This window comes from Dipodomys spectabilis, unplaced genomic scaffold, assembly GCF_019054845.1.
Source record: "Dipodomys spectabilis isolate Male_0828 unplaced genomic scaffold, ASM1905484v1 ptg000115l, whole genome shotgun sequence".
In the NCBI taxonomy this organism is placed as follows: domain Eukaryota; kingdom Metazoa; phylum Chordata; class Mammalia; order Rodentia; family Heteromyidae; genus Dipodomys; species Dipodomys spectabilis.
In genome coordinates this window covers 1,809,688-1,823,023 of record NW_024870792.1, presented here as the reverse complement: position 1 = coordinate 1,823,023, position 13,336 = coordinate 1,809,688, and the positions used below count along the sequence as shown (strand labels likewise).

The 13,336-nt window shown below is 41.6% G+C and overlaps 1 protein-coding gene across 4 annotated transcripts in view; it reads right to left on the bottom strand.

Annotated features, from left to right (window-relative positions):
- Nucleotides 1–13,336, bottom strand: part of Gtf3c3 (general transcription factor IIIC subunit 3) — a 37,806-nt gene continuing 24,470 nt past the window's right edge. For all 4 annotated transcript variants that reach the window (XM_042688340.1, XM_042688342.1, XM_042688341.1 and 1 more), the window contains 3 exons: nt 10,814–10,938; nt 10,273–10,425; nt 1–1,383 (listed from right to left, as the gene is read on the bottom strand). In XM_042688340.1, the coding sequence (XP_042544274.1) occupies nt 1,261–1,383; nt 10,273–10,425; nt 10,814–10,938 (401 nt within the window). In that variant the 3' untranslated portion in view covers nt 1–1,260. The remainder of the gene's footprint in view (nt 1,384–10,272; nt 10,426–10,813; nt 10,939–13,336) is intronic.

Genomic DNA, 13,336 nt, shown 5'->3' with positions numbered 1-13,336 from the left:
TCCATTACAAAAATAGAATTTATTCAATTACATGTACACACATACAGAGTACATGATACACTCATTTATTACATATAAGCCCTGTTCTCCATACAAAGTCAGGTACAGAGTATAAGCAGTTGTGAGTCTCACAACCTAAGTCTCAAGCTTGTTTTCTTTTCACAACTGGACTTCACATTACAGTGTTTATTTCCCCCTAAAAAACCCACTAAGCCATGCTAGAATATCAGCATGTATCTTTACCTTAGATTCCAAAACATACACTGAGGTAAGAAAAAGGTCTTTTAACTTAAAAAAAATCATTAATATTTTATTATTTTGTGTATACATCAACTTTACAAACCTTTCCTATATTCTTAGTGATATGAAATGCAAATGTGACATGTTACAGGATGCAGTCTATTCTATTTCTGGCTGGGGAGCTGCACATATAAAGCTTTTACTTGCCATGGACCAGGATGGTTTGAATTAAGCCCAGGGCTAAGTCTCTAGTCAGTCTACATAACAAGACACAAGTAGGTGAAAAGTGAAAGTTCACATCAATCTTTGCCTGCCCACTGTTTAACAATTTTAAATGATTCTTTCAGGTACTGATCTATATTAATATCTTAACATCACAGAGTCCAGTTTTCTCTTTCCTTCAATGAGCAATCTCTTTTTCCATGTATTAGAAAAAGCACCTCATGTAATAGTAACAGGGTCTAAGGAATGGGTCAATGATGCTGCATGCTGGAAGACAGCAAGCGCTCCTTTCAGATGAACATAAAGACTTGGGTTTAGTGGAGATCCTCTCAGTTGTCAGTGATGAACTCCGTCCAGGCCGCAGGACATGACCACCTCTGCCTTACGACCCCACTCCCAGCACCTCCTCAATGTACCTGGTATATAGTTGTTTAATATGAAGTATTAACTAAAGGAAAAATTAGTTAAGTTCAACTCCAAGCTGGATAAGAGACTAATACCATCCATTTCAGTACTAGGGATAGATAGTTACGGAAAACAAGAAATATACAATTTCTTCGGGAACAATAATCTTTCACATGTATCAGAAGTGTTTGGTTTGGTTTGGTTTTCACAGGCTGACAACTGAACCCCACACTAGTCCAGTGCTCTGTCACTGAGCCACATCCCCAGCCCACAGCTGTAGCTTTCAGGGTAAGGGGCAGAGGGCAAAGCTGAAATACACCAGAATACTAGTTTATTCCCACTGGGAGGTTAAGAACAATAAACCCTTAGGTGGATCCGCACACAGCAGCTGCTTCACACAGAACAATAGGTGTAGAGGAGCTTCTGGGCCATGGCAGTGTTCCCGCTGCCCTGATAAATGAGGGACAGGTTGTAGGCGATCTCTCTTCGTAAGTCTATCTGGTCAACTTCTATACCCTGGAAGGAAAAAAAATGTATTTTTATATTTCCAACTGCCAACCAAGACAATTTTATGGCAAACAGTTTTGTTTTGCTTTTAGTGGTCTTAGGGCTTGAACTCAGGGCTTGGGTGCTGTCCCTGAGCTTCTTTGTGCTCAAGGCTAGCGCTCTACCATTGGAGCCACAGCATCACTTCCAGCTTTTTCTGAGTAGTTTATTGGAGATAAAAGTCTCAGACTTTCTTACCCCGGCTGGCTTTTAAATGAAATCCTCAACTCAGCCTCCTGAGTAGTTAGAATTACAGGTGTGAGCTGCCAAGTTTTAAAATTTGTATAAAATATGTAAATTTTCACATATATATAATAATTATGCCTTGGACAAATGCTTTTACAGTTAATCATTATACTAAAGAGTTTAACCAAATACTTTAAATGTCTAACCAGTAAGTCACAGAAAAAAGTTATTGCTAGTAAACTGTGGCATAATAAACTTCAGCTGCTAAGGATTTGAGTTAAAAAATACAGAGGAGTAACATCATCTTGGGAAAGGTCCTCCTATACATAACAGCAGTGTTTCAAACTACATGAGGGCTTGATATGCCCCAAATCCCAACATCAGGGAGGCGGAGGCAGGAAGAATCAAGTTCCAGGGCCAGCCTGGACAACACAGCAAGACCTTTCAAACAAAACACTAAGAATTCTATTTTACAGAATCACCTCTATTTTAGAACAAAAATTAAAGACTGTTAAAGTAAGCAGTTACAGTTCAGAATGAAGGGACCAGAAGATGCTGTCAGGTACTGAGAGGCTAGGACTGCAGGCAAGCATGCTGCTCTTTCCCTATTGGAAGGCCCTAGGGCTTCAGGTTAACTCCCTCTCGGCCAGACTGTTTTTTGTTGTTTGTTTTTGTCAGTCATGGGGCTTGAACTCTGGGCCTGGGAGCTGTCCCTCAGCTCTTCAGTTCAAGGCTAGCGCTCTACCACTTGAGCTATAACGCCACTTCAGTTTTCTGGTGGTTTACTGGAGATAAGAGTTTCACGGACTCTCATGCCTGGGCTGGCTTTGAACCGCGATTCTCAGATCTCAGCCTCCTGAGTAGCTAGGATTACAGGGGTGAGCCACCGGCGCCCCGCTTGGCCAGACAGTTTTTGCACTCAGCTCCACCCCAAGCATTCTGGTTTTGGAGTTCCAGCACTGATTTGCAATGCTGGGGAGCACAAGGATTGGGAGGTGCAAGGTAACTGACATTCTCAGAATGCACGATCTGACCAGCAGAGGTGAGGGTGGGCAGGAGAACACCTGATGTTGCGCAAGGCTGTTGCCCAGGAGCATCTGGCAGGGGCTTGAAGGAATTAGTGGATGAAGGAATTACAGGTGGGTATCATGACTCTTCCTCCTTTCAAATACCGCTGATTCCCTTTTTTGCTTTTTTTTTTGGTCCAGTCGTGGGGCCTGAATTCTGGGCCTGGGCGCTGTCCCTCAGCTCTTCAGCTCAAGGCTAGCGCTCTATCCCTTGAGCCACAGCAACACTTCTGGCTTTTTTCTTTTTTCTTATGTGGTGCTGAGGAATCGAACCCAGGGCCTCAGGCATGCAAGGCAAGCGCTCTACCACTGAGCCACCTTCCCAGCCCCTCCTTTTTGTTTTGTTTTACAAAGGAAACAGTTTTCTCTTTAGCTATCTATTGTTTGCAGAGAATTGCGTAAAATATACTTTATACACAAAAATCTTTATGAAAGGATACAATCGGAAATGTCAGCTTTGGCTGTTACATATATTTAAGGGTTTACATGGAAGTCTGGTTTTAGGGATTCTGTGTTTCATAGGGAGTTACAGGATCAATCTATCACTTCTTAGCAGGTCCTGGAACTTCCAGATATTACATGAACAGATAAAGTCTGCAGCTGGTCTTGGTTTGGCATCCCAGCCAATTGGCTTTTAAAAGCCCAATGGAAATTCCTTGTCAGATCTCAAACACAAAATATTTCAAAGGACCCTACAGGGTTATCCTGGATAGACCTCTGCACATACTAACAAGATCTATACCTAGTTTGCAAACAAACTGACCTTACTGTGACATTGGTAAAGAAGGATGACTGTAGAGAGAAAAGTTATGCTTCAGGAACAAACCATAAGATGCACTCATTATCATTCACTGTGAGTTTTCATGAGATATCGTAGATGGGACTAATTCTGAATTCCAGAATTCTCCAATACCTGGTAAGTTTTAGCTTGGTTCCTAAAGTGTTGTATAAACTTCAAGGAACAACTTTTGCGCCTGATGTATGTACAACGGAGTTCACCAGGGCACCTTTGCCACCACCAGAGGCACTCAGGCTGCAAATCAGGACAGTAAGTGTGGCCTCCACTAGTAAACACTGGAACAAGATGCACAGTTCTAGCAAGACTCGTTTGTCTTTCATTTGGCAGCATGATGTTGTAGTTAGAAGTTAACTGTCAGTTGGTAACACAGTTATATTTTCCGTCATATTCAAACACATCCATAGACCCAGACAAACCTCTCAGTCTACCCAATGGCTAAATTTTAAAAATACCCCTAATGCGATTCTTTGTTCAAACTGCACTAATAATCCCTCTCTCTGACCCATTCCTGGGATGCTTAATGAAGAAATTGCCACCTACAGTCGGAACAGGGAAGAATTTGAACAATATGAACACTTCTAACAGTGCACAGACAAATTTATCAGGACATGGTGGCTGTGTTTTAATGATTACTCAAAGAGTCAACTACAGGTGTGGCTCTTAGATCTATTTGATTTTAGCTTGTCTGGCTGATAGGAGTGGTATTCTTAGCTCCTTTGGCTAAGGAACTATTCCTTGATAATTATTATCATCCCAGATAATCATGGTTGTCTTTGTGGTACAACGTAACCACTCAAGAAATCCTATGCAGCCATCTGTTGATGTCACATGGCTTTCTCTGGATGGAACAGCAAATCTCAAAAGAAATGTATGATTTGGGGCTGGGAAGGCAGCTCAGTGGTAGAGTGCTTGCCTTGCATGCATGCGGCCCTGGGTTCGATTCCTCAGCACCACATAAACAAAAAGAAAAAAAGCCAAAGTGGTGCTGTGGCTCAAGTGGTAGGGTGCTTGCCTTGAGCTGAAGAGCTGAGGGACAGCGCCCAGGCCCAGAGTTCAAGACCACGGCTGACCCAAAAAAAAAAAAAAAAGCAACTATAAAGGAAAACACCAATATGAAGCACTCCATTAAAAGGGGAAGTACCTGAAAAGGCAGGTAAAGGTATGATGAGAAATCATAGTAACTGGTTTCAGCATAGCAAGAAAAGATGTTTTGAAGAAGGCAGACAGTTCCCTGAGCTACCCCTCCACCAACTTCAAACCACATAGCAGGAAGAAGGAACGAAGCTGCGGCGTTAGAACAACCCAGTGTCTGGCAGAGCCCTACACCACAGTCTATGGGTGGGGGTCACACGGCCTCTTGATGTATGTGAGCCTGGTATCAAGGGACTTCCTTTACCTCTCCCTTCCAACCTTGTACTACCCAGTATGAAGAAAGGCTCCATATGCTGAGAGTGAGAAGACAGGGAGCTATGCACAGTACTTTTCCTTCTGTCTCAATAGGAAGCTGGTAAAATTGCCACTTGGAAGATGCCACTTGGTAGCCCCTATCTCCAGGCTAGTGCTCATGACAGAGCCTCTGGTGCTGTGGTGAAATGAAGCTGGATTCTGGCCAGGGTCATCTCTGGCTGGCTGCAGTACTCTCAGGACATGGAACACCCCGGGAGCAGGCAGGCCAAAGCAATATGTAGACGAGTTCTTCCTTTGCACTACACTGGTTTCTGCAAGCTGTGGGCCCTGGGTATGATGCAGGGTTTCAGCACTGGTGAAGGAGGATCTACCCCTTTGCATCTCCAACCCTATATAGCGTATCATGAAATGAGCTACCTGTGCAGCTGAAAGAGGAAGACTGAGGTGGGTGCAAAGTTATAGCTTAGAAGCCTAAAATGGCTCCTCCAAAGTGAAGCTTAGTCCTAGCAGAATTCCAAGGTTCCTGGACAAGAACCCCTGGTAACAGGACAAGATATGGGAACGCACACTAGCCTTGGGCAGAGTCTGTGGGAACAGACAACTGTTTTTGGCACTTCCTGAACAATGTATGGCAAAAATCAAACAACAAAAGATGCAAATAGAAAAGAAAAAAAGAAAAAGCAATGAAGAATGAAGAAACAATAAAAGTTTGGGATAATATTAAAACTAGAAATATCTAGGTTATTGTGGCTCAAGATGGACTTAAGAATGCTAAACATATAGAAAGCTTATTCAAAGAAAAATAATTTTTTAAAAAACCTGCCCAATGGGGCTGGGAAGGTGGCTCAGTGGTAGAGTGCTTGCCTTGCATGCCTGAGGCCCTGGGTTCCATTCCTCAGCACCACATAAGCAAAAAGAAAAAAGCCGGCAGTGGCACTGTGGCTCAAGTGGTAGAGCGCTAGCCTTGAGCTGAAGAGCTAAGGGACAGTGCCCAGGCCCAGAGTTCAGGCCCCACGATCAGACCCCAAAAAAAAAACAAAAAACAAAACCTGCCCAAATCTATGGCAGAATACAAATAATTATCTCAGCACAGAATGATCAAAGCCCACCAGATCCTGCTCAACCAAGTCTACCCCCAGGGAAACAGAAGCTGTCAAAGAGAAATTTCAACGTAGCAAAAGGAAAGAAATGATACCTGAGGGAGTTCAGACATAACTGTCAGCAGACTTCTCATCAGAAATCTCACAGGCCAGCAGGGGAAAAGGTAAGCTACTCAAAAAACTGAAGGGAAAAAAAAAATCTCCCAAACCAGAACACATTACTCAAGAAAGATATCCTGGGGTTCTGGGGTAAGGTGGCAGACTAGATGCTTCTTCTGTGAGACTCTGTAAATGAGAGGAGTCCAGGTAACCTAGGGGAGACTGTATTCCAAGCAGAGAAAGAGGAAGAACAGTGACAGTCAAGAAAAAAGTGACCTTGTTTATGATCATTTGGGTAAATGCCCGAAAGTGGGATTGCTGGGTCATAGGGGAGCTCTATGTGGAGCCTTCTGAGGAATCTCCATACTACTTTCCAAAGTGGTTGAACAAGTTTACACTCCCACCAACAATGCAATAGGGTTCCCTTCTGTCCACATCCCCTCCAGCATCTGTTGTTATTAGAGTTCTTGATTCTAGCCATTCTAACTGGGGTGAGGTGGTATCTCAGTGTTGTTTTGATTTGCATCTTTTATGACTAGGGAGGTTGAGCATTTCTTCATGTGTCTATTGGCCATCCTTTTTCCTCTTCAGAGAAGTTTCTCTTTAAGTCTTTAGCCCACTTATTGAGCAGCTGTTTCTTTGAAGATTTGTTGTTGGGGGATTTAATTTTTTGAGTTCCAAGTATATTTTAAATATGAGACCACACTAAAGCTACCAGCACAGGGGCTGGGAAGGTGGCTCAGTGATAGAGCACTTGCCTTGCAATGCATGAGGCCCTGGGTTCGATTCCTCAGCACCACATAAGCAAAAAGAAAAAAGCCAGAAGTGGCGCTGTGGCTCAAGTGGTAGAGCGCTAGCCTTGAGCTGAAGAGCTGAGGGACAGTGCCCAGTCCCAGAGTTCAGGCCCCAGGACCGGACCCCACCCCCCCAAAAAAAATAATAAGAAGAAATGTACTCATTATCTTGCCCATGTAATTGTAACCTCTCTGTATGGTATTTACACAATAAAACGAACTTATGAATAAAATAAAATAAAATAAAAACACACAGAAACAGGAAAGCAACACAGAGCAAAGTGGGAAGCAGTACACACTCTGACACTGCCTCTCCAGGGGAGGAAAGCTAGAAGCACAAACCAGAAGGTAATGTCAGCAGCTTTGGTGACAACAGGCTGATAGTCCCACTCACACATGAAACCACAGTCCCTGCAAACTCTTACTGTATGGCAGCTATTACTGGAAAATAAATCGCTTACATTAAACCCACAAGCGCGCTACAGCTGGGGGCTACCAGAGGGCCCTGTCTGACTCTGAGCCACTCTGGAGACCTGAAAATGAGCACAATCCCAAGTCACAAAGCCTGAGGATGCGTGCCACAGGGCCAGGGTGGAAGAGTCCCGAGAGGCAGTGTGTGAAGGGGAGGGTTAGTGCAGAGCCACCAAGGGAAGCTCCAGCTGCAGAGGGCACAGTGGTTGTGGTGGGTGACCAGGAGCAAGCCCCAAGGCCGCTAGGTTACTATGAGACTGAGATCTAAGAGCCCATGAGTAGTGGATGGCTTGAATTTGTGTGTCCCTCTGTGAGGCATAAAGGACTGAGAGTTCTAGGGTGGAGGGTTCAAGTCTGTAGCCTCCTTCCTGAACTCATCAAACATCTAAAACTTGAGGATGCATACAGCAAGCTTCATTACTATCACAAAAATTACTACTGTACACATGAGTACTATTCACCAAAAACTAGATCTTTAGGGTAAGAGGAGTGTTGTACTGGGATTTCACTCAAGGGCCTGTGTTTTCTTTTCTTTTTTTTTTTATTGTGAAAATACTGTACAGAGGGGTTACAATTACATGGGCAAGATAATGAGTACATTTCTTATCAAAGGACCTGTGTTTTCCAGGCAGCTGGCTCTACAGCTAAGGCACACCTCAGCCCTTTTTGGCGCTATTTATTTTTGAGACAAGAGTTTTACATGCACTGCCCAGGAATTCAGCTAGACCACAGTGTATCTATTCTAGGCTTCCTGTCATCCTTCAGCCAGGATGACAAACACCCACCATGAAACCTTGCTGTGGGCTGAAAAGGGGGGGAGGGGTGTCTCAAACTTTTCTGGACTAGGAGAAAGGATTCTGAATGCCTTTGCTATACAGAAATAATGAATGTTTAAGGAGACAGATATGTTTACTCTGATCTGAACACTATGCAGTATAATTTCATACCAATACATCACATGGTACTACATCATTTTGTGTTAAAAATTTTTAGATATCACAATCATCAAACTTAACAAAATGAATTATACCAATGTTCCCACCAGGCTCCTAGCTATTCAGGAGACTGAGATCTTGCCAGCTCAGGCAGACAGATCTGAGAAGTTTTTTTTTTAAGTTTTTTAAAAAAATTATTATTGTTGTTGTTAAATAGTTTTATAAAGGGTTTACAATTCTGTCAGTCAGGTTATGAGTACAGTGCTTCTTGTCAATATCACCCTTTCCTTCATTCTCCCTCAATTTCTCCGTCCCCTGAGAAACTCTTATCCCAAAGTAACCAGCAAAAACTAAAAGTGGAGATGTGGATCAAGACGTAGTGTATTAGATTTAAGCTAAAAAGCCAAGAGTGTGAAGCTCTGAGTTCAAGCCACAGTTCTGGTGTGTACACACACATACAAACATACACAAACACATACACACAAAATAGATCATTGTTTCCAATCTTCCCCAACAGAGAATTTTAGAGTCAAAAGAGAGAAAAAAACAAAACACCTAAAACAAATGAAAATGCTACTTATAAAAAAAGTTTGCAGAGCAATACATAAAGCTATTTATAAATTTAAAGCACAGAAGTAAATTTATTAGCATAACTACAGAAGTATATGTCTAATTTGCTTAAAGACCAAAAATATCAACCAAGGATAATAATATGGGGCACTATTATCACAGCTATGGAGGAAGCATAATGGCTGTGTCTGCTGGCTCAGTTATTATCCCAGTAAGGTGAGGAAGAACAAACAGGAGGATCACAGTCCAGGCCAGCCTGGGACTAAAGCAAGATCCTATCTTGAAAATAACCAATGCAAAAAAGGGTTGGGACTGCTGGGCACCGGTGGCTCCTGCCTGTAATCCTAGCTACTCAGGAGGCTTCGATCTGAGGATTGAGGTTCAAAACCATCCCAGGCAGGAAAGCCCATGAAACTCTTATCTCCAATAAACACTCAGAAAACCAGAAGTGGCACTGCGGCTCAAGTGGCAGAGCGCTAGTCTTGTGCTGAAGAACTGAAGGACAGCGCTCAGGCCCAGAGTTCAAGCCCCATAACCGACCAAAAAAAAAAAAAGGGTTGGGATGGATTCAAGTGATAAGAGAACCTGTTGAGCAAGCCCAAGGCCCTGCCTGAATTTACACTCCAGCGCTGCCCCCCCCAATATATGTGTGTGCATATGCGTGTGTATGTATTTACTTAAAGACTAACAATGAAGACAGTCATGTTTTTCTTCAAGAATTAAAGAAAATGGACTTTAAATAAAGATTATCATAGTAGTGGTAATGCTTTATCTTAAAATAAGAACCCACATTAATACTAGTCTTTTGACTTCACAAATAATTATGACAGCTTAAATATACTTAAATTGGAAATGAAGTGTGGCCACAATGCTCAGTACTCAGGCTTTGTGTCTATCAGTACCTATCTGAAAAGCACAGGAACACTTAGGATAACTGAAAGAGGATCATTCTTGTAAATTATACATACTCGCCTAGTTGCTGAAGACCTCATAAGAGATCAGGACATCAAAGATCTCCCTATTGCTGAACATAATCAAAAAACACTTAAGTTTTTCCGAGTTCTCACTAGATAGCACATCCTACTGCCTCAGTCTCCTAAGTGCTAGAATTGTAGGACTATGCCACCACATCTGCACCAAAAAACACACAAATAACTTATTTAACTTACTCCATTAGCTAGCTGCATTTGTTTTTGTTTTTTTTTTGTTGGTCATGGGGCCTGAACTCTGGGCCTGGGTGCTGTCCCTCAGCTCTTCAGCTCAAGGCTAGCACTCTACTATTAGAGTCACAGCACCACTTCTGGCTTTTTCTGCTTATGTGGTGTTGGGGAATCAAACCCAGGGCCTCATGCATGAGAGGCAAGCACTCTACCACTGAGCCACCTTCCCAGCCTGCATTTGTTTAAAGATGAAGTAAAAATTGTACAATACCTCAAGCACAAGTGGAGGGAGCTCCAGGGCCTTTTGGTAATAGTGGATGGCAAGATGTGTCAACCCTAGCTGGTGGAGGGCTCGGCCCAAATTGTAGAAGGATTCCTGGCAAGGCCCACGTATAGTGAGGTATCGATTAAGGAAGGAAAAACCCTACCAAACAGAAAAAGAAATATGTATATTTTATACTACCATATAAATTATAATATATAATATATAACAAATGTATACACATAATTACATCTTCTCAAAACCTAATTTAAATTACATAGATCTTTAGAACATAGGACAGCTAGACTTCAGGACTACAGAGCATTAGGGAGCCTACACGAAAATTCCCACAGAACTTGCCTCCCCTGCTCCCTACTGCCCTGCTGCAGAAAGTCAAGCATGAGCTAAGCTCTATGCTGAATTCCATGAGTGCTGAACATATTCCAGCGCATATTCCAAGCAGGTATTACTTTTGAAACCAATTTTAAAAGCATTAAATATATTCACTTTTAAAGGACAAAAAATACAATGAGAAATCCAAGTGAATTACCTGCACAATAAGAGCATGTCTCTTTAACACATACTTCTGGGATGCCATGTGAATGAAGGTCAGGCCCACACAGAGGTTGTAGAGAGGTTCATTAGGATGGGTGCGGAAGGCTTGCACATACTGACCTGGAAAATGAGCAGACTAGTCAGAGGGTGTGACAAAAGCAGGTCCTTATGCATTTAGGGCCAAGCATTACTAGTTTTAAATATCTTAATTTTAATTTAACAAATTAAAATTAAATTCCATCTTAATTTTAACTTTAAAGCAAATGCTATCAGATGTTCTCATAAATATATTTTGATCATAAAGATTAATATCAGTAACTAAAAGTAACTTTAGCTTTCTTTTACACACAACAAGACCTATCTATGTGATCATAACCTATTTTCTTAAGATAGTTTACAAGCAATGAGAGAATGTGTCTTTTGGCAATTTTTTCTTTTCAAGTGCTGAGGAACAAACCCAGGACATGCTAGGCACGTACTCTACCACTGAGCTATGTTCCCAGTCCTTGGTTTTTAGAAATAGGATCTAAGTAGTTCAAGTTTGCCTTAAACCCATGACTTACTTTCCAGCCTCTACCTCCTGAGTGCTAGGATTTCAAATGTGTGCCACCATGCCTGGATTTGGTGAATACTTTTGCAAAATTAACTGATCTTAAGATTATGACGTGAAAAAAGGAAAAGCAGTTTTTGTGTTTTAGACCAGGGTGGGTAATGTTTTCATAAATACAGCAACTAACTTGCTTTCCCTTAGAAAAATTAAATGTACCTAACAATTTAGGGCTTTATGAATTCTACATGTTCCATGAAAATTACTTCATATTAAAAGCCAATCAAATGAGAGTCATCAATGAATTAAACCAGTAAGTAGGAGAGCTAAAAATAAAATAGCTCATTAATTCCTGAGTACAAGAGCTAAGCCAAGATAAATGAACATACCCCACCAAATAAGGTAGGAGAATATAAGCAAATTTTTCACATAAAAGAATAATTTTTTAAAAATCTATTTCAAAAGCAATGGTATACGAAAGGGTTCCTTTAGAAGCAGAGATGGTAGATTGCCATTTGGATTTTTCCATTTTTACCTTGTGTAAAAGTTTCAATCTAGAAACTTTAAAAAAAAATCTTGCTTTTATATTTTCAAAATATTAAACTAGCAAAAACATCAGCCACATAGACAAAAACAGAAAAGTATTAAAATTCAAAATCACAGGTAATTCGGAAGTGAACTAGCTTTCAGGTAGCCGAAGACACAGGCCTAATTCTCAGTTTAAACATTTAGTTAGGTATTCTTGTTCTGATTATGTCAGAACTCTCTCACTGCAAATGATTAATGTACTTCCTTTAATTAGAATTGTACTTATTATATAAGTAAACTTTGATATCAAAACCTAACTCCTAGGCTGGGAAGGTGGCTCAGTGCCACATGAATGAGGCCCTGGGTTCGATTCCTCAGCACCACATAAGCAAAAAGAAAAAAGCCAGAAGTGGCGCTGTGGCTCAAGTGGTAGAGCGCTAGCCTTGAGCTGAAGAGCTGAGGGACAGCGCCCAGGCCCAGAGTTCAGGCACCACGACTGGACTCCCCAAAAAAACAAAAAACAAAAAAACAAAAAAACCTGACTCTAAAGGAACAATTCTCAGTAAACTGAATCCTTTTGTACTACAACAAAGAACAATCTGGTGGCAAAATGTCCACAATTAATAAAAACATATTTTACAAACAAACAAGGCTGGGGCTGGGAAGGTGGCTCAGTGGTAGAGCGCTTGCCTTGCATGCATGAGGCCCTGGATTCGATTCCTCAGCACCACATAAGCAAAAAGAAAAAAAAAGCCAGAAGTGGTGCTGTGGCTCAAGTGGTAGAGCGCTAGCCTTGAGCTGAAGAGCTGAAGGACAGCGTCCAGGCCCAAAGTTCAGGCCCCACGACCGGACCCAAAAAACAAACAAACAAACAAGGCTAAGCAGGACAACTGTTGACCTTTAAAATGAATTATAAAATCTACTTCCACTTTTAAAATCAAACTTTAATAACAAATATTAACATTACATTATTGCTAGTACTTAGAACCACCTACTATATGAATATCATTGTTTTAAACCCTGTATTAACTTACTTTTCACAATGGCCTATAAGAAGGGCCCAATTATTATCTCATCTTAGAAATAAAAGAACTGAGCAGAAGCCAGGTGCCAGTGGCTCACTCCTATAATCCTAGCTACACAGGAGGCTGAGATCTGAGGATCATGGTTCAAAACCAGCCAGGGCAGGAAAGTCTGTGAGACTCTTATCTGCAATTAACCACCAGAAAACTGGAAGTGGAGCTGTGACTCAAGTGGTAGAGCACTAGCCTTGAGCTGAAGAGCTCAGGGACCAGTGCCCAAAGCCCAGAGTTCAAGACCCATGACCAATTTAAAAAAATTAAAAAAAGAACTGAGCAGAGGGAAATAGAATAATTTGCCATCTAGAGGCAGCCTACTGAGTTAAGACTTATTACAGTATGCTTGGCAAGGATAGGTATCAGG